This window comes from Amblyomma americanum, chromosome 2, assembly GCF_052857255.1.
Source record: "Amblyomma americanum isolate KBUSLIRL-KWMA chromosome 2, ASM5285725v1, whole genome shotgun sequence".
Classification (NCBI taxonomy): Eukaryota; Metazoa; Arthropoda; class Arachnida; order Ixodida; family Ixodidae; genus Amblyomma; species Amblyomma americanum.
Genome location: NC_135498.1, coordinates 150,228,551 through 150,253,421, shown reverse-complemented (window position 1 = coordinate 150,253,421; position 24,871 = coordinate 150,228,551). Strand labels below are relative to the sequence as shown.

Here is a 24,871-nt window from a genome sequence, read left to right as displayed (position 1 = left end):
GTAAACGGCAGCCCTAATTAAGCGAGGGTATTTTGCAAAAACTGAATTCTCTGCCTTGCAAACCGCCGGCAGTAGAGGAAGAAATGATCTATGGTTTCAACGCCTCCGTATGACGCACATAGATTCGACGGCGTGAACCCAGAACGGCATAAATGTGGTTTAAGGCGAGGAATCCTGCAGCGCTACAGCGTCATGGAAACCTCGCATTGTCTTGTTGTGCAAGAACGTATGTTCCATGGAAATTTTAAATGTTCGAAATCCTCTTTACCAAGGATGTTCTCATGGCTTAGGTACTGGTGCATTTGGTAGCGTTCATAACGGGACATGGTCAGCAGGGTGAGGTTCGGAACGACATCGGCAACAGACCCATTGATGACTGATTTTGCTAAGAGATCGGTCATCGAATCTGAAGTAATGCCACAGTGCCCTGGGATCCACTGAAAGCGCACCTCTAGGACATGACGTGGCACAAAGTACATTAGGGATTGGTACAAGAGACTAGTTGCCGAGCTTTCTAGTGCCGCCAAGACTGAGAGGCAGTCCGGGAGAATGATAACTTGAGAAATATTGCGGGGAACGTTTTGAAGGGCCAAACCAATAGCGAGAAATTCAGCAGCGAAAATTGGTGTATAATCAGAGACCCGGATAGTATAACTCCAATCTAGTGTGTGGGAATAAGCACCTACAACTGCCTTTTCGCCTTGCAGGGAGGCATCTGTAAAAATTGCAGCATGGCTCGAATACTGGAACAGATATTCCTCCAAGAGACCGTTTAGCCCATTGGCAGATAAGCGCTTTGCATATAGCGGCAGCGTATGGTCGAAGCAAACAGCTGGTGCAGCCTGCAAATTGCTGACGCAGTGCACGGACCTATTCGAGGCTGCAATTCTAGACAAGAGGTGCTCAGTAAACACAAATTGAGGCAGTTTGTAGAGCAGCCAATTCTTGTCAAGAAACAAAGCTGGGTTAGTCAAAAAAATTGGAGGAGCCAGTCCAGGCATTGGCTCAAGTCCCCATAAGAATGTGCGCACTGTGAGAAGCTGGAAGCGCGAGTTCCAAGTCCCGTATGCGGGCTTCCAGAAAGAGGACACAATTTGCCACTGATTTTGGTAAACCCAGGCCAAGCCATAGAGCGCGCCTCTCCAAATGAACCAGAGGTTGAATTCTGTGTCTAGGATAAAAGGAGGACAGAACACAACCGAACTCTAAAATTGGTCTTACATAAGTATTATATAGAAAAAGAAAGTGTCTCTGCGCATACCGAATTTCTTATTGCTGATTCACGTCAGGCGACAGAGAGCTCGCTCACATTTGAGGACTATACTTCTGATATGAGGTCACCAGTCTAGATGAGGGTCGTATATTACACCTAGGTACTTTCAGGACTCAACTTGCGGGATTTGGGCATCATAATACAGTAGACAGATATAAAGAAGGGACGCTGGAGAAAAAACAAGAACAGAAGATTTGTTCACGTTGAGAATTAAATGTAACTTGCCCAGTCATACTTCCAGGGCATTGAGGTAGGCGTGCAATAGCTGGCAAAGTGAATGAATGTCTTCGAGCAGAAGCAAAAAAGGCGATGTCGTCCGCATACACATACACTTTGATGTCAACCAGAATTGGTATGTCCCGCATAAGTATGTCAAAAAGCAAAGGAGACAGTAACGATCCCTGTGGCACACCCTTAGTATGTGAAAAAGTTTCGTAAATGAATGAACCGTCAGAACAGAAGAAACGTATATTTTTAAGGAATTCCTGCACCCATGCAAGAACATAAAAAGGCGGCCGAATTTCGTCAAGCTTGTTCAATAGTATTGAATGCGCTACGCTGTCATATGCATTAGCGATACCCAAAGTAACTAAAGCCGCGACCTCTTTCTTCTTCATTGCAACCCTAATTCTGGTTTCCAAATCTAAATGTGCAGTCCAAACCGAGCACCCCCGAAGAAACCCTATCTGGGAAGCACTGAAGGCTTGTATTGCAAGAACGTGATCTGTAAGACGGCTGTGAACAATGCGTTCAATAAGTTTAATAAGTTTAACTTTATTAGACACGAAGGAAGTCAGCCGAATGTTATCAATTACAAAACCATTCTTTGTATCTTTGAGGAGTAAGATTATTTTCGCAATTTTCCACAATTTTACAATGAGGAGGGAGCTAAGCTTTCTCCGGGGACACATTAACAATATGCAATACATCAGAGGTAAATTCTTCTGCAAGAGACTTGAACATACTGATAGAGAACCCATCGCATCCAGGAGCTGCAGGTTTGAGGCCAGTAACAATGGAAAATAATTCAGAGGGCGTAACCGCAGTGAAGTCTGCGCGCGGAGGAGGTAGGATGAATTGAACCACCAACCGCGCTTGAAAGCGTAGAACAATGCCTTGTGCTATCTGGTCAAGTTGTTTTTTTTGCATCCTGGGGTGCCAACACCACTGACTGTGTAACATGAGAGGACGGCGTATTATGGTTGCGTTCCATGAATCGGTACAAACCTTTGCGGTTATTTGGGCTTTTTAGATAACGTTATATTCGCCTTGTACTCCTCCTCCGCCTTACCAATGGTCCTTTTAAATGAAGCCGCGAAAAATTTGTAATTGATCCGATTCTGCGGGCAGTGGTTATGAGAGTGGTTTTTCGTTGCAGCTTTTCTAAGTCTAAATGCTCTCTCACAGTCGTCATTCCACCACAGGGAGGGCTGTTTGTATTTGACCGTAGATTGAACCGTGAGCACGGAACGCTCAAAGGCCCCTAACACGGAATAGAGAACGTGGTTAGCGCGATCCAAGTTATCAGATGCCGCAAAAGAGGAGAAAGAGGATTGCACAAGTTTTTTGGAATGTGTGTGGTTTACGAATTTTTGTGGAGAAGCAGTCGCCCTTAGGGGAGAAGCTGCTATGGTGAAAGTTATCGGAAAGTAATCACTGGAAGCACCACAGTCCACTGTAGACCACGAAGAAGCCTGCACCCCGTTCACTGCCAAAGTTAAGTAAATGACTGATCGAGTATCGGAACGCATGAAAGTCACTCCTGGACTGTTACAGCAACGCACGTTCCTTGCCGACATCCATGACAAAAGAAGTTGCCCACATACATCGGTACGAAAATCCCAAATTACGTGATGAGAATTGAAATCACCAACAATCACTACTCTATTGTTAGACCGCACAAGAATATTTCAATGATTTGATTTGTGAGAGTTTAACGTCCCAAAGAGACTCAAGCTATGAGGGACGCCGTAGTGGAGGGCTCCGGAAATTTCGACCACCTTGGGTTCTTTAACGTGCACTGACAACGCACAGTACACGGGCCTGTAAAATTTCGCCTCCATCGAAATTCAACCGCCGCGGCCGGGATCCAACCTGCATCTTTCGGGACAGAAGACGAGTGCCGTCACCACTGATCCACCGCGGCGGCCAATATTTAAATGTTCTGTGCTGTGGACACCTGAAGGAAACTAAACATTAGCAGCGGTAAGGGGAGCACACTGTGATATTGCGATATCAACAGCCAACAAGTCGCAGTCAGGTCTTTGAATTTGGTGTGACACGTGCGCCCGATGAAAAAATTGAGAGGAAATTAATGTTAACAAGTTACTACCCCGGTCGCAATTGCGATCGGCTCGGAATACCCGAAAAGTTTTCAGAGAGAATGACTTAATAGGAGTAAGCGAATTTTCTTGAAGTAAAATTATGTCTGGGTCAAGTTGTGGGCCAAGGTTCCGTAAATCGTGAAAAGAAGAGGCAACTGAACGCCAATTCCACTGTAGTACTTTTAATCTCGCCATCGTAACTGTAGAAGCAGAGAGGATCTGACAGCCTCCTTTAACACATCAGTTTTATGTGGATTACTTAAGGAACCTTTCTTGCTCATGTTGCTTGGGACGGCAGACTTCGACGGAGAGGAAGGAGCTCGACGCTTCTGGGAAGGATTCCCCATCTCGACGTCCGTAGTGCGAACGGTAGAGAGACTGGTATCCCCGGCACCATGTACAGGTACAGACGAGGACGCAGCAGGAATAAGAGCCGGGGGAGAGACACCAGAGAGGCTATGGGATAGACTAGTTGAGGAAACGGGAAGGCCAGCAGTTGAATGAGCAACCTGACTTGAAATGACCTGGGATAGAGCTTCACTGAAGGCAGTCAACATGCAGTCCACAACACCTGCCAGCGCCTTCTCGACAGCTGACACCACAGATTTTGTCAGCAACGCCGCTGCCTAAGACCCAGATGACCTAGCAAGACGCGCATAAGACTGCCTCTTCCTGTCTAATTGTGTATAAGGAACAGCTCTAGAGCACCTTCTCTGCTGAATAATGTCGAGAACATTCTGCTCATCTGAACGTTTGGGACAGCCAGCATCATCAGCCGGATGAATGCCGCCACAGAAACCGCAAATGGGACCCTCAGATGACCAGAAGTCTGCGGAATGGTTCTCTCCGCACAGTCGGCAACGCGTCGCAGATTTGCAAGCTTTGCTGCTATGACCAGAGCGCCAGCAATTCCTGAATTTCAAAAAACGAGGATGTAGCGGATCGACTCGGTACACAATGGGCGAAAGCTTAAGCTCAAACGGGCAAGAGGATCCTGCAAATGTTGCAATCACAGACTCTGTCTGCACACATGAGCCATTGGCATCTCTGGTACAGCGGTAAACTGATAACACGCCAACGCCGGCGTCCTGGAAGCCGTCAAATAGTTCCGGAGGAGAGGCCGATAGGTTCACGCCGCGGATGATACCTTTTGAACAACGCGAGTTGCTCTGGAATAAAAGGCTTCACTGGAAATGATGTGAATGATGTGCAGTGCAGGAACTCCGACACTCACTGCACATCCGAGGAAAGGCACAGAATGACCCTACGGCCGAAAGGGCGCACTTCAGAGATTTACAGTTGACGGCTGGTAACAGCCTTCAGCTGCTCCTGAATTATTTTGTAATTTTTCAATTTTAGGGCCCCGTATCGAATGGGTATAAGCGCCACTGGGATGTCACTGACTCCATTCCGACCGAAAGAATCCAGGGGCAAACTTTGGGCCGGCAGGCGGGCGAACCAGGGAGCCCGACCCCCACCTGGGGAAGCTAAAGACATTGCACGAGGCCTAAGGGGACATTGAATATAACTATCGGTACAGCAATAAAAAAAAAACACCTGGCCAAAACCCATCACGTGGAACGGCCTCACCGTAGAAGAAAGTAGAGGGAGTCCAGAGGAGGCAACAAGCGTGCCATGTAACCAAGGCAACAACAACAACAAGGTCAAAGTCAGGAACAGCGGCAGGAACCGGCAGGCCACAGATCAGGAGAAGCAGCAGGAGTTTGTTCGTATTTACCTTCACGAGCCATTGGTCACACCAGTAATGGACGTGATTAAGATCATTTTGAAGAGCTGCTTGATGGGATATGTTGATTATTGTGCGATATGTGACGCAATCGCCGGCAAACATGAGAACGTTTTATGGTAGATGCGTTGGTTTATAGTTAATATAGATTAGAAACATCTACAAGATGGTTAATGCGTGAATAAAACCCATTGCGTAAGTCGTTAATACAGTCGAGAAAAATCAGAAGCCCCAGCACACCATACTGTGCAGAAAACAGGATCAAGAATAGAGAATCCACACGTACAGCGCAGTGTGTGCCGCCTCTTCCTCCCTCGCCTTGTCTTGTGCGCCGTAGTTTCTTTGATAGTGGTTGCGTCGGCTTACGAGCTGCCGCTCTCCTGTGTGCGTTGCACAAACTCTAGGCATTCACAGTCTTTCAGAATAAACTTACAAATTGTCAGTGCCGTTACGTATCCTCCACACCTTTTTTGTCAACTCTTTGTAATTTGCAGCACATTACAAAGCCATCTTCCGTAACTTCTGAACTCTTTCACATGAAGTGACGGTCGCGATTTTTCAGTTGAGCTGCCTTTATGAAACTCATGACACTGCTTTCAGTGAATGAAGTTCGAGTTCGCACACTTGTTCTTGCTCTATATATTTCTCTCGGCGGATAAAATTCTTCACGAACAGCGTTGGGAACCTCCGTTCCGCGAATCTAATCGCACTACACAGCTATGTTACGTGTACCCAAGCGACCGCTACAAATTTCCGCGGCGACTTCCGTCAAAAACGACTTCGCTTTATTCATCACATTTCGCCGTAGCTCTTGCCTGTGCTCATCTGCTAAGTGACTTCTCGGTAGGAGCTGCATATACGGTATAGTACTCCTCCCTGTTGTTATTCCTGGAAAATTGCAAAAGCTAATTATGATGGTACACATTTTGCCTAGTACATCCTTGTTAGCAAGTACTGAAACAAAAGGTTTTCTTTTTCAGGGCCATCGAAGCCCTGGCTCTGACTCCAGCATTATTCAAAAGGGGATGTTGTACAGCATCATGGGACGGGACTCCAGCGACGAGCTTCGAGCTGGAGTGAAGCGATTCAGGGCTTTGGAAAAGAAGAAAGTGCCTCGGCAGTTGTATTGTACCGCGAAGGTACGCGGCGTTCTTCGGAGCTTAGGACGTGGAACATTTGAAATAACGCGCCTAAAATACCGGCTAAGATCTCTGTAGTAGTGGAAACTACAGTGCGTGAACACGATTTTTTCAGAGCGCTGTGTTCGCGTTTCCAGTGCCCGGTAAGCCGATAAAACCCTGTGCTGCCAGCGATTAACAGAGAAAATTACAAAACAAATTCACGTTTCCTCATGCCACGGCTGGAAGATGGCTTGTTATGCTTCTAGACACCTTCCGGGACCCTCCCATGGCAGCCTACTTCCGGTTGTGCATTCCTGCGCCCTTGCCATGGCAGTTGGCGTTTCGCTCAGCTATTAGAGAGTTATAGCATATCGTTACCGTGTTTACGTTACCGTTTACCTGTTACCGGACGCCGGATTTTCCGGTTAGCGCGGCGCACGACAGAAGACGTTTTAGCGTACCGTCTGTCCCGTAACAAGTTACCGTAGGGCTAAAACGAGTGATGATGATGGCAGATGCCCAGCTTTTAATTATAAAAACACGGATGCATTGCAATCATTTCTATGAAGTGAAATGCTACACTTTAATAATCTTTTTCTCTGCATATAAAGACGTACCGACTCCACTTCAGCTAACAGCCGACTCAGCGGCTTTTCAAATGTGCACGCGTGAAGCTAGACACATTTGCCTGCCCTGGCCAGTTGACAGTTTCACTACGTAGACCTGAGTAAGCTTGCATACACAGCGCACGTTGCGATGTGTATGCGCAAGCACAACTACGACACCTGTTCGCTGTACCGCAACGTCGCTTCTTTATGTGTTTGGATGTGAACACTGTGGCGCCATTTAGTGGCAGTAAGTCAAAGCGCGCCAACACCGGGCCGGAGAAACTTTTTATTTTCTGCAATTACTGATGAATATACCAAGAGAATTACCAGTCTTTTTTTTCGAGGAAAAAATAACGAAAATATAGAAAAATGTTAAATCGGGCACGAAACTGAAGACCGGCAGTGTAGTCGCCGCTATTTGGCTATGTACACGACATATAGTCAGGCTTAACTGCTCAAAAATCGGCAAATAATCTCACAAACATGGCCTAGTTGTTAGTCAAACCTCAACGTACGAGTGAGAGTTTGCACATTAAAAGCGAATGCCTTCATGTATAGCGAGAAATGGCGCCGAAGAACGCGGCGGCGGTGCTGTATTTGGTCTGAAGCGGCTGTGCAGGGCGCCGACATGTTCGTTTACAAGCGAACGCTAACTCTCCGCAACGCTAAAAGGGATTCCGTAAAGTGTTTGCGGACCGGTAAGTGGCGGCGCATGCGCAGACGTCGCTTGCCGGGTCCGGTAAACGGTAACGTAAACACGGTAACGATATGCTATAACTCTCTATTACCTGTCAGATAACAGCGTGACCTGTGATCTCTCATGTGGCGTGTTAAGCCGACCACGCCGACAGTGCCAACAACTACTACGCGGAATGCAGGTATGCAGGTGTCTCTACCTGTGCTCAAAAAACAGACGACGATTAGAGGTAGTATCATTCTGATATTGTTAGTTACCGCGGATACAAACTTTAAGTGTTGTAGGAATGTGCTACAGCGTTTTAGTCAGGGGCGCCGCGGCTAAAAAAGCGAAGTTGGGAGAATGAGTAATTGAAGACGTCGCAAACTCGCCATGCTGGTTCATGGGCTTTGTGTTAGGCTTCTGTAACCAAGGTCGCGGGGCCAAATCCCGCCGCCTCAGCCTCCTCAGCGCGGCCTCCCCCAGTAGCCCAGACACCCGCCCAAGTTGACCTTTAAGGCTCCGAGATTCCGCACTACTCTCAACCCTCGACGTAATCACATTTTATACCGAGCATCCTGGGTTGTTAAATACGCTTGCTTGTTAAATATGTTCTATACTTTCTTGTCGCGTTTAGATGCTGCTTACTGTGGACAAGGGATTAAAAGAAGTTGCCGAAAGAGCTGCAGACCTCCACCTATCTGCGGATGGAATGAGGACGGCATCCGAGATATACGACTACATCGGCCGCAGCCTGCCCCACCTCCGTGAGGTATGAAGTGTGCCAAATATTCCTGATTTACGAACTGTACTTGACTTCATAAAATATATCCACTCGAACTTGTCCAAACATGAAAACAAGGCAGTACTACCAAATAGGGTAAAGTTTAAAGAACTGCAAGCGCCAGAAATGACGCTTTAAAGAGGTAGCTAACGCTTTTTCTTTTGGCGAAGGGGTATAGGCTACCGTATTTCCCCATAGAACCTTCTATGAACAAACCAATTAATCCTTGACCCTCAGTCCACAGCGGCTGAGGGGCAACTGACCAAGGCGGTCAGACCTGTGACGCAGAGGAGCGTGCTAAGAATCGCTGGCTCCGCAGAGGCCGCTATTCGAATCTGAACCTGGCAACGTTTAACGCTGGGCCCTTTGTAGTGAGGCTAGCATAGCGGTGCTGTTCGAGGAACTAGCGGGTATTAAATGGGATGTCGTAGGGCTTAGTGCATGAGGTGTATACAGTACTAAAGGACGGCCACATACTGTGTTATCGCGGATTAGCGGATAGACGAGAATTAGGTGTGGGATTCCTCATTAATCAGCATATAGCTGGCAACGTAGAGGATTTCTATAGTATTAAAGAGAGTGGCAGCTATCGTAATTAGGCTTAACAAGCTGAAGGTAGTACAGGCCTACGCGACTACATCCAGCCATGATGACCAGACTGTTGAAAGCTTCTATGAAGACGTGAAATAAGCAATGAACAAAGCAAAATCACAGTACACTGTACTGATGGGCGACTTCAAAGCGAAGGTGGGCAAGAAGCAGGCTGTCGACCAGGTGGTAGGCGACTATGGGATAGATTCTAGGAATAACAGGGAAGAGTTACTAGTAGAGTTCGCAGATAGAAATAATTAACTGATCATGAGTAACTTCTTCCTCAAAAGTGAAAAGAGGAACTGGACCTTGAAGAGCCCCATTGGTAAGACTAAAATGAAATCGACTTCACACCATGTGGTCAACCTGGACCGTTCAGGATGTGGACGTCATAGGAAACGTGCGATCTAGCGACCACAGAATGGTGAGGTCTCGAATTAGCTTAGACTTGAAGAGGGAATGGAAGAAGCTAGTAAAGACGAAGTCAATTAAAGAGTTAGCGGTGAGAAGGAAAATAGAGAAATTAAGGATATCGCTGCAGAACAGATGTCCAGCTTTAACTGAGAAACACGATCTTAATGTTCATACAGTGAACGATAATCTCACAGCTACCATTACGGAGTGTGCAGTAGAAGTAGGCGGTAGGACGGTTCGATAGGACTCCGGCAAGCTATCGCAGGAGTCGAAAGAGCTTATTAAGAAACGCCAAAGCATGAGGGCGTCTAACCTTGCCGACAGACTAGAACTAGCAGAGTCATGGAAATTAATAAATAAGCGCAAGGTAGCCGACACAAGGATGTTTAATATGGGGAGAATCGAGCACGCTCTTAAGAACGGAGGTAGCCTAAAAGCGGTGCAGAGGGAACTATGCATAGGTAAAGACCAGATGTATGCGTTAAGAGACGAGCAGGGCAATGTCATTAGTAATATGGATCAGATAGGTAAAGCAGCTGATGAGTTCTACATAAATCTGTACTGTAGTGAATGTAATCAGAGCGTTAATGAGAGATACAGTAGTGCACAGTAAAGCGTCATCCCGCCAGTAACGAAAGAGGATATAAATATATAAATACGGCCTTAGGAGCAATGGAAGGGGGAAAAGCAGCCGCTGAAGATCAGGTCACAGCAGGTCTGTTGAAGGGCAGAGGGGATATTGTGCTAGAAATAGCCACCCTATATACGCAATGCCTCATGACCTCGACCGTACCAAAAACTTGGAAGAAAGCAAACACTGCCTTAATTCTTATGAAAGGAGACGCCAATGTTGTGAAATTACACATCAATCGGCTTACTATCCGTTGCCTACAAGGTATTTACTAAGGTAATCGCTAGTAGAGTCAGGGCAACTTTAGACTTTAATCAACCGATTGATCAAGCGGGCTTTGGGAAAGGATATTGCACAGTAGATCATATTCACACTATCAATAATGTGATAGAGAAATGCGCAGAATATAACCAACCCCTACATATAGCCTTCAATGATTATGAGAAAGCATTTTACTCAGTGGCAACCTCAGCAGTCATACAGGCATTGCGGAACCTGGGTGTAGAAGAGCCTTATGTCAAAACACTGGAAGATATATAGACCAACTGCACAGCTGCTATAGTCCTTCATAAAGTCAGTAATAAAATTCTAATAATGAAAGGCGTCAGGCAAGGAGACACAATCTCGTCAATGCTCTTCACCGCCTGTTTACAGGAGGTATTCCGCGGCCTGAATTGGGAACAGTTGGGAATAAGAGTAAATGGAGACTACCTAAATAATCTGCGATTCGCTGATGACATTGCCTTGCTGAGTCACTCAGGAGGTGAACTGGAAATCATGATCAATGAGTTATACATGCAGAGCAGAACGCTGGGTCTAAAAATAACCATGTAGGAAACGAAAGTAATGTTCAACAGTCTAGCAAGGGAACACCAGTTCACAATTGGTAGCGAGGTGCTGCAAGTTGTAAAGGAATACGTCGACTTATAGGAGGTAGTGACAGCTGATCCGAATCATGAGAGGGAAATAAACTAGAAGGACAAGAATGGGGTGGAGCGCATATGGCAGGTTCTCTCAGATCATGAATGGCTGTTTACCAATATCCCTCAATATACCTGGAGGACCATGCCAGGCCGACAACCAGGCAGACCTCTCCTCTTCCATTAAAGTCCTCCTCCTCCTCCTCCCCATAGAGAAAGGTGTAGAACAGCTGTATCTTACCGGTACTCACCTACGAGCAGGAACGTGGAGGCTAACGAAAAGGGTTCAGCTTAAGTTAAGGGCAACACAGCGGGCCACGGAAAGAAAAATCATAGGTGTCACGTTAAGAGACCGGAAGCCGGCAGAGTGGGTGAGGGAACAAATGCGGGTTAATGATATCCTAGTCGAAATCAAAAGGAAGAAATGGGCTTGGGGAGGGCACGTCATGCGAAGGCACGATAACCGCTGGTGTTAAGGGTAGCGGAGTGGATTCTAAGAGAAGGCTAGCGTCGCAGGGGGCGGCAGAAGGTTAGGTGGGTGGATGAGATTAATAGGTTTGGGGGCATACAGTGGGCGCAGCTGGCAGAGGACAAAGTTAATTGTAGAGACATGGGGTAGGCTTTGCCCTGTAGTGGGCGTAGTCGGGCTGATTACGATGATTATGTTATAGGCCTTTGCCCTGCAGTTGGTGTACTCAGGCTGATGGTGATAATGATGATGATGATGATTATCCCAGCTTTTTTCGCAAATATACTCATTCTACATTTATAGTGCAATTTTCTCGTTGAGTGCCCTTTCCTTTTACACATGTATATTTGTGTATCTTGTATGCAGTGTATGCGTTTGTGTTTTGACCAATGATATTGTATGTGTGCCACCCAGCCGCATTGTTATATGTATGTATATATGTATAAATTTTTTCCCTCTTTGTCATGCCCAGGGGGCTGAGGCCTCTTCAGGCGATACCAAGCCTTTAGACTCAGCCCTCTCTTAGGCAAATGTCTAAGAAAAATAAATAAAGAAAGAAATGTGGGTAAAAGTGCCTGCTAACTCTAGTCATCAATGAAGGGCACAATGCAACGCTAATTCACGAAGGATCGTATTCTAGATGTAAGAAGAATACATATTGTTTACATAAGGTCGATGTGAGGAAAGGATCACAAAAAAATAATGACATAAATATGAAAAAAATACGACAAGAACAATCAAATAAAGAACATCACACTGCCGCCAAAGGTCTCATGAGAAACCGCACATTTCGTTGGCCGACTTGGCACCTTCTTTAGGGTGACTGGATAGATGCCACAGAGGTGGTTTTTAACCTTTTAGAACATCGCGTGACCTTTTAGAACATCGCGTGACCTTTGGTTGGAGCGTTTAGTTCTTTTATTTCTGTTTAGCCGATCGACTCGACAGATCTCTGTTGGCGTGCTCACGATCCAGAAGAGCGTTCAGCGTCACTCTGCATTGTCCTTGTTTTGCTTTTGCTTTTATTCTGAACTATACGGCAGAGTTGTAAGCAACTCATTACTTGTAATTATGTACATTTTTGTGTAGTTTGGTAACCAATGATTACCTTTCTGAAATGGTTACCTTCGGCGTAATTCAGTTAGTGTTTATTCAGGTAAGGTGACGTGGACAATAAGATGGAATACTTACAAGACGGGAGCTGACTATAAACTGATTTATTTATCTTCAGAGGGTCATATTTTATAGGTACAACCATCACCCGTGCACAACATATATAACACGATCTAGCGGTAAACCTCATTTCTCCATACAGTAATTGCTTATTAAGAGGCAGAGCGCACAACACAATTCTAAACAGCAAAAAACAAAAACTTAATAAAAAAAAGCCAGCTTATAACCTTTAATTAACAAGAAATAGCCTTTGTTTGCATACAAGAATTGTATAACGCTTAGCCAGGCTGCGTCAAAAGAGAAAAAGGAAGAAGGTGAAAACAAGGACCCAGTGTAGACAGTGAAAACCATTCGCAGCAAATAATGTTAAAAATCAGAAAGGGCGTTTTCAGTCAAAGAATAATCAAGAGAAAAATTGCAGAAAAGATGGCAGGAATCGCCTTCCATAAAAAAAAAACAGCATGCACGTGTCAGTGAAAGTAATCGCAGTTCATTATCAAGGAGTGAAACCCAGAGTGTGCTGAGTTTGTGTTTGGCGTATGCAAGAAACTTGATTTAGTTCAAGAGCTGTTTAGAACCACAGCTCTTAGAATGGTAAGCCAAGAAACTGCGAGGTTTATTTTACATGTTCAAGCTCTGTTTTCTAGCCTTGCCTTTATATAATCTTGCCGTTTGTCCGATTTAAACGCTATTGCAGGTGAGGGCGATCTTTCAGATAAGTTTTCTCCTGCATTTTGTGCACTTGGTGACATGTTTCTCGGAGCGTGCTTCGTGCTTTAGATCGACAAGCATTGCACAGACTATGCCAAGCTTGTACGGGGCAGAGAACACCACTTAGATGCGATAACTGTTTGAAATGTTGTTAACATTGTGCGAGAACCTCTAGAAATACAGAATAACCTAGTTCTTCGATTCGTGCTTCGCTTTTCTAAATAGGCCAACCACTTGGTCATCGAAGCGTTGACTGAAATGGTGCGGGCAAGAGAGAGAGAGAGAGGGTTTATTGACGGAAAAGGCAAAGAGTTTGGCCCGAAAAATAAATATGTGGCCTGCTACTCTGCGCCGGGGAACGCGAAGAAGAGAAAAAAAGAGGGTCACGATGGGATATGATGATGATAGGAGGATGCAGATGAAAAAAAAAGACAAAAAAAAACAAGCACACTTTTTTACATCACAGACGCGAGGCAAGTCCCGTGGCGGTTAAAAAGCGTGAGAGCGCTCGCGTTGCCTGTACAGTTTTCGAAGTATCTGGCCAAGCCCCGGGGATCTAATCTTCCGAGAAGGGCCTTGCGTCAAAAGACTTCAAAGCAGATGCTAGCATGAGTCTTTCTCGTGCATATGCTGGGCACGCCACTAAAACATGTTCGACAGTCTCTAGCACGCCACATGTTGTACAGTCCGGGGAGTCCGCTTGTCCAATTAAGTGCAAATGCTTGCGCGTGAAGGAGACATTTAAACGTAATCTATGGATTATGACTGAAATAAGGCGTGGTATTCCGCGAGAAACAGAAAAAGTCATCGGGCAAGATTTATAGTGGAACTGTCTGAAGAAAAATGCTAGCTAAAGATCGTTTTATCAGCTTAGAATGTGCGCTATTGAAAGGTAGTGCAGTTTTCAAGAACCTGGGGTAGTGCAGCTGAAAGGTAGTGAACCTGGAAGGCAGTGCAGTTTTCTAGAACCGCAATTCTAGAACCTAGAATCGCGTTGTCAACAGGAAACTCACAGGTCAGCTTGAGTCCACCTGGCTATGTGCTATAGATGCGTAGGATTTCACTAGTGGTAGCCACCATGGTGTCAGGTTGTAGGTCTTGTAAGAAGACAAAGTAATTGTCTACGCAGAGGTACACCTTCCTCACATGTAGGCCAATAAGGTTTTCTTGAGTTCCTTGGTTTATCGGTGACAGGTATATCTCGCACAGCTCTGTTGTAACTGAAGAATCTGATATTCCGCACTTATTTACATAAAAGTGATTGTCGAAGCTGATCACGGTGGATCCTGGATAGAATTGTATACCCATAAAATGATCGGAACGAAGCGCGGCGCTTGATAGAGGACGTAGAAACTGGCATCGAAGCATTGCGAAACTAGGAGCTCGTGCGCAACGTCTTGCCCTCCAGCGATTACGTCGAAAGTGTTCAATGGAGCGCCTTATGTCTTCACGACGAAACGTATCGAAATCAGCGCTGACAATTTTAAGACAACTGCTTTTGCAATATACCAACGTGTAGAAAAATATAAGCAAGCGCAACCGTTGTGCAGTTATTAAATTACTCTTCTGGGGCTGCAATTGACCACTGCAATAAGCTACATTTCAGATGGAGTAATCGTAATTGTAATGGGTTACTTATTTTCTGTAACTTTTACAAGACAACTATAGTCTGGAAATGAGCCATCTTTTTTCTTCTATGAGATCTTAGTGGACGCACTGTCGGAAACTTATTGGAAGAGAGAAATTATCATGAACAACGCTTAACGGGCTGTGTGCATGAGCGTCCCGAAATATGGCATTCGTGAGCGGTTTTATAAGCGAAACTGGTCATTCAGCCTACAATACAAGTTCATTCATATCTCATGAGGTATCGTTGTGCAAAAGAAGCGAATGACATAGAGATGATTATGATTTCAATATAAAAAGTGAATCCTGTGGCAAGAAACATACTGTCCAAGAGTTGGCCCACTAGATGCATTTACAAAGAACTCCAGTGGTGATCTTTTTTTGCTTTGGAGCACCCATGTTGTACGGGGCTCCACTTCGGTCACAGCATATGCGTATAGAAACGTAAGTTGTTCTCAGTTGCGGTTTTTCTTGGCAGTGAATGTATTATGAAGTGTCGAAATTTTTCACTCGAGACATCATGCGAGAAGTCTCGGTACGCAATATGAAGCCTGACATGGAAATAAACGCAGAACGTTTTTTTTTACTTACTCAGGACGTCTGGTCGCTTTAAAGCAGCTGCGGTGAATTATGCGTTTGCTTCTATTGCGCCCATGAGCGCAATAAAATCCTTTAAGCTTGGTGATTTCTTTACAACTGGAGTATTTATGGCAAAAAAATTGGGGACACTTAAAGTCCACCTTATGGGTATGACTCAATGGTTTGGTAGATGTAACGGGCATCACGATTACGTCATATAATTAGGAGAACAAGTATAACGAAGATCAACACCATGATCTTATATTACTCAGAAGAGTGCGAGGCCAACATGAAAAATACGCTGCAAACACAGGTCGCGACTGTCTGCGATGTTGCCAGAAGTTAAAAGTGATTCGTCCAGTCAAGGTCACTGCAGGCGCCCGGCGCTAACTCCGACGGCAGCGAGCAGTGGCTGTCTTGTCATCCATTACGTTGCCGGCGGCGGTGGTGCTGGTACAGCATGGAGGAAGGAAACAAGTCATCCTTCCTCTATGTGCTACAGCTCTGGCACAGCAGCTCAATGACACGACTCACTTCTGGTGGCCGCCACATGCCGGAGCCACAACACCACTAAATATGTAAGGAAGGCTACAAGGAAGCAATCTAGGTTATAATCTGTCGTACAGATAAGGCTAAAAGGTCGTTGAGCAACGACTACCAGGTTAAATATATCCGGACGATTTTGTACTCTTAGCAGATATCCATGAACGTTTGAAGACTCTTGTTAATTGTTGTGGAAACGAATGAGACACTCAGATGTGATGATTTTCAAAGATACAACTAATCAGTTGTTTACAATACCCCGAGTGGTCGAATACAAATATCTCGAGGTATGGGTAAACGAAGGGCCGATGTACACGGAAAAGCACGAACAGTCTGTTATGGCAAAAGGGAGAATAGATACCGGGATAATGAAACATGGGGCATAATGGGGGTAAAACAAGTATGAAGTACTGAGAGGTATTTTGAAAGGAATAACGATGCCGGAGCTTACTTTCGTGAATGCGCTTCTGTACTTAGTGGGAAGAAGTTCAGTCGAGATTAGAAGTAAATCAGAGGGCTGTTGGAAGATCAGCACTAGGAGCCCAAGGGAAAGCCACAAAGCAGGCAGTACAGGGGGATATGGGCTGGGCATCGTTCGAAGCGCGGGAAGCTCAGAGTAAAGTAATATACGAAGAACGCCTGAGGAAATTGGACGATAACAGGTGGGTAGGAAAAGTATTTAAACACTTATACAGAAAGAGCGTTCACTCACAATGGCGGAAAAAAAACTAGTTAACTAACCAGTAAGTATGCCGGACCCTAGGACGGAGAAAGAGGATTAAACGACAGGTTAAAAAGGCGGAAGGTAAAAATTGGATAAATTCAATGAAAAAAAAGCATAGCGTAGAACAGTATTGATACTGGAAAAGGCCAATGAGGAACGAGGCGTTCTATGATAACTCAAGAGGCAGTACCGTACTGCTTGAAGCTAAGTCACGGTGTCTAAAAACGCGCAGCTACAAAAAGAACTTTAACGAAGAAGACGACGTATGTGGTTTGTGTGGTAAATATGTGGAAACAATAGAACACTTCATACTTATATGTGACGGTATCCATCCGGATGTCTGTGCAGGCGCAGTAACTCTTCTTGAGGCCCTAGGGTGTAGAGATAAGAATCATAACGTGAATAAATATGCTGTTTAAATCAGAAAAAGCGATTTTTTAAAATTGGTGGCTCAAGAGCATAGAGGTGACATAAGGTTCGGAGTGTAGGAAAACGTGTTTAAAGAAAGTAGCGAATTTTAATAATTTACAGCACAGCTAAACAAAAATAAAGAAAAAAGGCGCACCCGTTTCGAAGGGGACGCTCCCACCTTTCGCGCATTCATCCATTGTGCCACGCTGCCGACTAATCTATGATTTTTCACCCCGGCCTACGTCGACAATGCCGCTTTTTCTGCAGCACGGGACCCTTACGCTATCGTATAGAAGCCACCAAAAGAAGTGTAGAAAGCAATTTTAATCCAAAACGCTGCCGCATGAGGACGACATAGAAATTGTCCAATTAATCTTTTGGTGTACTGGGGTTTCTTCTCTGGAGTTATGGCAACTGGCTCTCCAAAAACTGAGCGGTTAGAAATTTTCTTCCTACTGGACGATAATTCTGGACTGAAGGGGTTAACACGATTCAGGAACAAAATTATCTATAGCTTATTGGGTTAACTTCAGATATATGGGAAATGCTTTTGTCCTGCGTCGGACGTAGATGGGTCGATAATCATTGATTTCCTGTACACAAACTAAGGAGGAGGAGGAGGGGGGTGATGTACACACCTCGTTGCTTTTCTGAAGACACCGCTTGAATTTGCAACGATCTTTTTTTTTACACAAGGTAGGCAATTTTTGCCAACCTTGTCATTAGTGCTCGAGGCATAAACGGAGCTAGTCCTGCGTGACACATCCACGACATAAAAAGATAGTTAAAATGATTACCGCTTTTCCTTTATACTCAGCCCTCTCTATTCTAGATATTTAGAAACCTCGTAATTTGAGTTCCGGGTGAAACCGTTGCTGGTAACGCTGATGATCCGACCACTGAGCTCCGTGTTTTTTTGACTACGCTACTTATAGACCTGTTATAAATTGGAAGAAATTACTCGTGCCATGTATATCACAGAAAATATCTCGTAGCACCGGTTGAACTTACCGGCCGCGTAACCCGTTTCCAACCGACATCCCTCGCGCTATCCTTCAAAACGAGCCTCATAGTGGCCATAACAGATTGGCGATCAAATACATGGTACTTATCTATTTATTTATTATTTTTTTTCAATGGTATCGATGCGTACCTATACTCAGTTTCAGGGAGTTTAACGTCGCAAAGCGACTCAAGCCATGAGAGACGCAGTAGTGGAGGTCTTCGGTTTATTCGACCGCCTGGGGTTCTTTAACGTGCACTTACATCGCACAGTACACAGGCCTTAAGAATTTCGCCTTCATATAAAAGCTACCGCGTTAGCGAGATCAAACCTGCACTATTACCAGAGAGGCACCGCGGATTGATTGGAGCGATTGTTCTGGAAGCGTTCTCAGAAAAAGGCATATATTGTTCTCCATAAGGCAAAGACGTTAAACTCGTATTTAGAAGAGTAGGTGTTACTGGAAACACAACGGGACAAAATTGCGCACGCGCATTTGCGCTTGTGTCATGTGTCATTTGGTCCCCTTGTGTTTTTAAGTAGCGCATAGGTTTCCAGATATGATAAACCAACTGGACCTTGTGTTATCATTGCTGCATAAAACTCGCATTCCCACGAGGTCGCGCAGTAGGCCGGGCAGAAAGCTTCGAAGTGGCATGCAGTTTAGCAGATATTGCAAACCTGTGCAACAGAATCAGGCTAGAAATGCATATAGGGCACTAGTGGGTGCGCCCCTCACGAAATGATTTTTAAGCGATATTCAATACTTCAGGGCATAAAGCGGGTAAATAATGATAGAAAGGAAAAGTTGCTTAAATGGATGAAGAAAGGCTGGCCGATTTAACGAATTCGAAGAGTGACCGATGATGCGGAACCTGCATGAATGCGGTATATGACGAAGCATTGCTCAGCGAGAGACTCGCTGACGCCGGGTACTGGATTCTAGTCGGCTTCCGCGCGGGGCAAACCCGCAACAGGTGGTGGACACCGGCATCAGTATTCTGAGACTGGCAGACTGTACAGACGAGGCGGGGATATAATTCCCTAAACTGAGGCCACTTTTGCGATAAGGCAGCGATGCGGCCAACCCCGACATGAATCGTTCGAAGCACAACGTCCTCTGCACGAATAAAACCGCAGAGGAGGATGACCGCTCACGAAGGGACGAGAACACATGTGCGGCGCCGCATGTGCTCCTTCCTTGTTAAAAGGAGGATGGCATCACCCAAATTTAGGAGCCGGCCGAAGCACCGACAATTTTTTGGTCACTCGGCGGGTCGTGTAGTTTGCTAGGGTTCAGGAGGTCAGGCGGTCACGTGGAATCCATCTGATCCGTATTCGCCGTGGGATGCTCACCGCGAGAAGACGGATGTTTTGGCAAATCTTAGGGCTTCGACAGACGCGTCTGAGTTGGCTTGTTCTTCTAGCAATTCGTGCCCAAACAACTGGATGCTATTATCCACAGGTGACGGGCACTTTTATTCTAACGGGCTGCCACCATGAATCTTTGTTGCTTCAGAACTCCGCCCGTGAAGACGTCTCTGCATGTCCTTTAACATGTAGAGCCTGTGTAGCAAAACGCGGTTTAACACCGACGCCCAGCCTTTAACATCGACACGCATCTGCAAGATCACATAACAAACATAATTGTCGCAATAAAACGAGTACTGGAGTTTCCTGTAAACAAAATTGGTGTCAAAAAGCTCAGTATGTCGTCAAAACAAACTTCCATGGTCACCTGCTGGCCAATATGACAGGTGATTCAGTGGGTCATGGAGAGAGCACTCCCAAGGTTTGCCCACGTGCGCTCATATTATCTTGGTGGGAATAGCCAATGTAAATATTTGAGAACTTCTTGTTGGGCTAGTTGGTGCATCGCTTTGAAGAACCACGTTGCGCATTCAAAAGAGAGAAACACAGGAAAAGGCCAAAGAGACGGAAAGAGCGCATATTTGAGACGGTAGCCCTTGCTGTACGGTTATCACTGTCCGATTCTCGTCTAAAAAAGCAAAGGTCTATTTTGAATTTAAAACAGAACTCTATAAACTATGCCAAAGTTTCCCTGGTTAGTGATTCCTAATAAACTACATCTTGTATACAAGCGACAAAATTGCTTTTCTCTGGTTGGGTACGCCTACTTTAGGACATATCTGATTTCGAGTATTTCTGACGGTACTAAGCATTTCGCTCAACTTATCTGGAACCTTCGAAGCCTGTTGAGATGAATATTCCTATTTGTTACAGCCCGCGACCAGCCTGGTGGCTTCAGGGACGGCATATTCCATCTACAACCTCATAATTCTCCAGGTTCTTGCAAAGGCCAACGGAGGTTCGTATTGAACTATTACTCGTCTACTGAATGTTTTACAACGTGAAAAGGCATTAGAAAACTAGTGCAATTCCATAGTTCTGTTTATACAGCGTCTGCGTCACCCAAATAATTTATCGGTCTGCATACATTGCAAGTAGTTTCGTAATGAAGAGAGTTGACAGATAAAACACTTCAGGCATTTTGTAAAATTTTTGTTTTATTTTTACATTCGGTTTGGGCTCAGTCTATTTCACATATTAGCGATAACACCGGTAACAATCGAAGACAATGCATAAATTGAGAAAACGTTCCTTGCTGACAGGCAGAGAGACAAAAAACGGACCTTCGTCGAAGCTCTTTATAATTCACTTGCACGATTCAGCAAAAAAAAAAATACCCGTTGTATATGGAGTCTGCTTTATGCGGAACATAGAGGGCAGGAGCGAAATAAAATATTCGTTTTTGCGAAGGAACCTTAGAAGTCTTTGTTTCGCATTTTGAAAAGAACTCATCGGTGAATTACTTGCTCAGTCTTTGAAGAGAGCCTGAAGTAATTTAAAATAAATATATAGTACGTTAGCTACACAACTTCAGTCGAGGAGTTGTGTTGCTGCTGTATCAATCTCTTGATGAGATCGTGCATGTTCCCCTTCACAAAAACGAGTCTTGCGCAACACCAGTTCATGAGGCATCAGTCATAATTTTGGGCAGAAAAGAGAACGACGGAGCGAGGAAGCACTGCAGGAAAGGAACATGCAGCAGCTTGCGCTGCATTTCTGCAGCTGCGCAGCTCTAACGGAGCGGTCGTCGTCCTTCTTTAGGAAGTAAGTTTTCCCAACTTTGATGTACTGAATAAGATCGCACGAGATCTCTTAACCTAGGCTGCACTAGATCACTACGTCTCCGCTGGCTAAACTGCCAGTCGTTGTTGTTGTTGCCTTAGTGATATGGCACTCGCGCTGTGCTTTGTGTGTCGTCTTCATAAACTTCCAGCCGTGTGGTATAGATCCAGAACACACCGCCATCGCATTGCCCTGTTAAATTTAGTCTCCAACCGAAACCGAAAAGCAAACACCGAGGTGCGATGTACCTAATTCTCATTTTACCTTACAACGTCAAATCTCCCTTTTATTTTCTTTTACGAGGCTCTTGTTAAACTTGTTTAACCAGACGTTATCCCGCTGCCATCCACGCCTTTGTGTTAGTCTCCCACTTAAATAGCATATTCCGTATGTGGGCTAAAGCACGCATTTGTTTATTTTCCAATGAGCCACAGTTTTCGTTTTTCAAAGCCATCGATACTCCGACAAAAAAGCGCAGTTCGGGGTTCGTTGAAGATGTTTCTGCCCTCCTCTCCTGCTCATCGTTGAGGCTTCAACGCTGTAAAAGCATCTGCGGCTAATTCAAACGGTTTGAATATGTTCTGCTCACACGAATCAGGCCTCTTGATGCTTGCTCGTGCTGACATGCTTTTCCACTGGTGAACATCTGTTTGCTGCACTGTTCGTTTTATAGATCGAAAGAGCTGTCTTGGAGAGCAGTAGTTGCCGATCCCTAAAGGGCCTTCAGCCTAGTTCGTCGTGCTCTCCGCCTTAGTCCTGCGCGCTCAGGCAGTAGGCGCGCCCAAAAGAAGGCTTATAAAAGCGAGTCCTTGTGTTCTCTCTGGGTTGTGCTTGGTGCGTGCCAGCAATGTTGTAGCCTCTACCACTTGGTTGTCGCTGGCCACGTGTTTTTCCTGCATACAAACGGGTTTATCTCGCAACAGGGAAGAAGCCGCCCTCTCTTTCGTGTGTCCTCAACGCTTTCGTACATCAGACACCGCCAGCGCCTCAAGAGAGAAATGGCTGAAGTAAACAAGCACACACATCATGATTAGAGAAACAGCGCACGTATGCTGCGGTGCCCCTGCTCTGCGCAACCTGAAGCTTTCTCAATAAAGTTTGTAACAAAATAAGCGGCTTCAGAGAGGTTCGTGCTTTACAGTATAGACTATTAGTATAGTGCGTTCCGCTAGTCACGTGCCGTTAATGAGCATGCACAGATCGCTTCAGGACGCCAAGTGCTGGCTAGCCAGCTGCGGACGCACCTCCGGCGTCAGCATCCTCTGCGCACAGTGGCGGCGCATGGTACGCAGAAAGCGGTAGCGGCGTGGTTTGCACTGTGCTAAAATATCTCCAATGTTAGCAAAGAAACAGAAAGCAGCAATTAGCACGAAGAAGTGAAATACAAGCGCCTGAGTAAAGCGCATCGCTAAGGCAAGAGCCTTGTGTAAAAATAATGGAAGATATCTACTATAGCGGGTGCACAGCTACCATAGCCCTCGATAAAATCAGCAGTAAAGATCCAATACGGAGGTTTGTCGGGCAGGGAGGCGTGATCTCGCGAATGCTATTCACTGCATGCTTACAGGAGGTATTCAGTGGCGTGGATTGGGAAGAGTTGGGAATAAAAGTTAATTGAGAACATCTAAATAATCTCCAATTCTTTGATGAGATTGCCTTGCTAAGTCACTCAGGAGACAAACTGCAAAACATGATCAATGAGTTAGACAGGCAGAAGAGTTCTGTGGGTCTGAAAATTGATATGCAGAATACCAAAGCATTGTTCAACATCCTCGGAAGGGACGAGCAATTTAGAATTGGTAGCGAGGGGCTGCAAGTGGTAAAAGAATCTCCTTAGGGCAGCTAGCCACCACAGATTCGAATCACGAAAGCGAAACAACTAGAAGAATAAGAATTGGGTCGAGCGCACATGGCAGGTTCTCTCAGACCATGAATGACAGTTTACCAATATCCCCCAGAAGAAAAGTATACAACAGCTGTATCTTGCCGGTACTCATTTATACAGGCATAAGCGTAGAGGCTAACAAAAAGGGCTCAACTTAGGTTGAGGACAACGAAGCCAAGTATTGGAAGAAAAAGGATACGTGTAATGTTAAGAGACAGGAAGAGGGCAGAGTAGGTGAGGGATCAAACATCGGTTATAGACATTCTAGTCGAAATCAAGAGGAACAAATGGGGTTAGGCAAGACATGTAATGCGAAGACAAAAGAACCGATGGTCCTTAAAGGTAACGGAGTTGATTACAAGAGAAAGGAAGCGTAGCAGAGGGCGGCAGAAAGTTAGGTGGGCGGATGAGATTGGAAAGTTCGCAGGGATGGGTTGGCCGCGGCTGGCTAATGAAGGGTTAACTCGAATGATATGAGAGCGGCCTTTGCCCTGCAGTGGACATAGTTGGGCTGATGGTGATGACGGCTAGCGTGTGTGTGGTTTTTATTTGTTGTTATTGTTTTGTTATGCTTTGCAAAAATCTTGTGACGATGGAGTACAATGTCCGCGCTAAGAAAATGCCACTTGTGAGTAGCCAACCACAATGCATGTGAATAAGCTAGTCCCAGACTTCATACAACACGTATCAGAAATGAAACGGTTCGAGGACCGCGTTTTCTTTAAACAGCTAGAGCCGCATCTTCTCGACATCTGCAGTTAAATGTATTGTGACAGAGATGTCCTTTCTGCAGAACTAAACAACGACGTATTCAGCGTCCTGTCCAAGATTCTGCAAAACGGCGAAGTGGAGAGTGCGCAGGTGCCTCGAATGATTCAGGTGAGGTGTGATTGCTCAAACTTATCGTTTTAGTCAACGCACATTTGTCCCGGGAGTGCTGCTACTGCGCAGTGTTGAGCGTCTGGGAATGCACTTTAGCCTCTAAATAAAGTAGAAAGCTAAAATTTTCAACAGGCTGCAAATCTTTTCGCTAAAATTTGGCACGCTGGAGCAGTACTCTCAGCCTGGAATTAAACGCAAAGCATCCAGTCAAGAAAATTTCATCCACTTTCTCCTGGGCCGCCATGTAACAAAGGCGCAGTGGGCTTTTGGAGGTGTCACTGAGTGACAATTCGCTGTATGGCTGCAAAGCAACGCTGGAGCTGTGCACACTCCTTCGAGCGCACTGCGTCCCGCTAAAACATTTGACGCCTTTTTGTACCATCGAGCCAGTTTTTATGTCCATGTTGTCTGAACGCGGTTGTGTGTCTGGATACTAGGTATGCCGTATTTGGACACTGCAGAGAGGTAGATTTAAAATACACGAAACTACTCGAGTTCGGAAAGGCTGATGCTGAGCATAAAAGCTCGGAACAGACCTGCGCTAGGCCATTGAAAACTACAATACGGCAAATATTGCTGACTAAGTGAGTACATGCCTGCGTAATGAAAGCACTTGCATGATT

General features: G+C 45.4%; 1 protein-coding gene across 4 annotated transcripts in view; it reads left to right on the top strand.

Moving 5' to 3' along the window:
• The window catches only part of LOC144121901 (rifampicin phosphotransferase-like), a 212,446-nt gene that overhangs the window by 124,542 nt on the left and 63,033 nt on the right, over window positions 1-24,871 (top strand). For all 4 annotated transcript variants that reach the window (XM_077655346.1, XM_077655347.1, XM_077655345.1 and 1 more), the window contains 4 exons: window positions 6,325-6,483; window positions 8,387-8,521; window positions 20,573-20,657; window positions 24,160-24,245. In XM_077655346.1, the coding sequence (XP_077511472.1) occupies window positions 6,325-6,483; window positions 8,387-8,521; window positions 20,573-20,657; window positions 24,160-24,245 (465 nt within the window). The remainder of the gene's footprint in view (window positions 1-6,324; window positions 6,484-8,386; window positions 8,522-20,572; window positions 20,658-24,159; window positions 24,246-24,871) is intronic.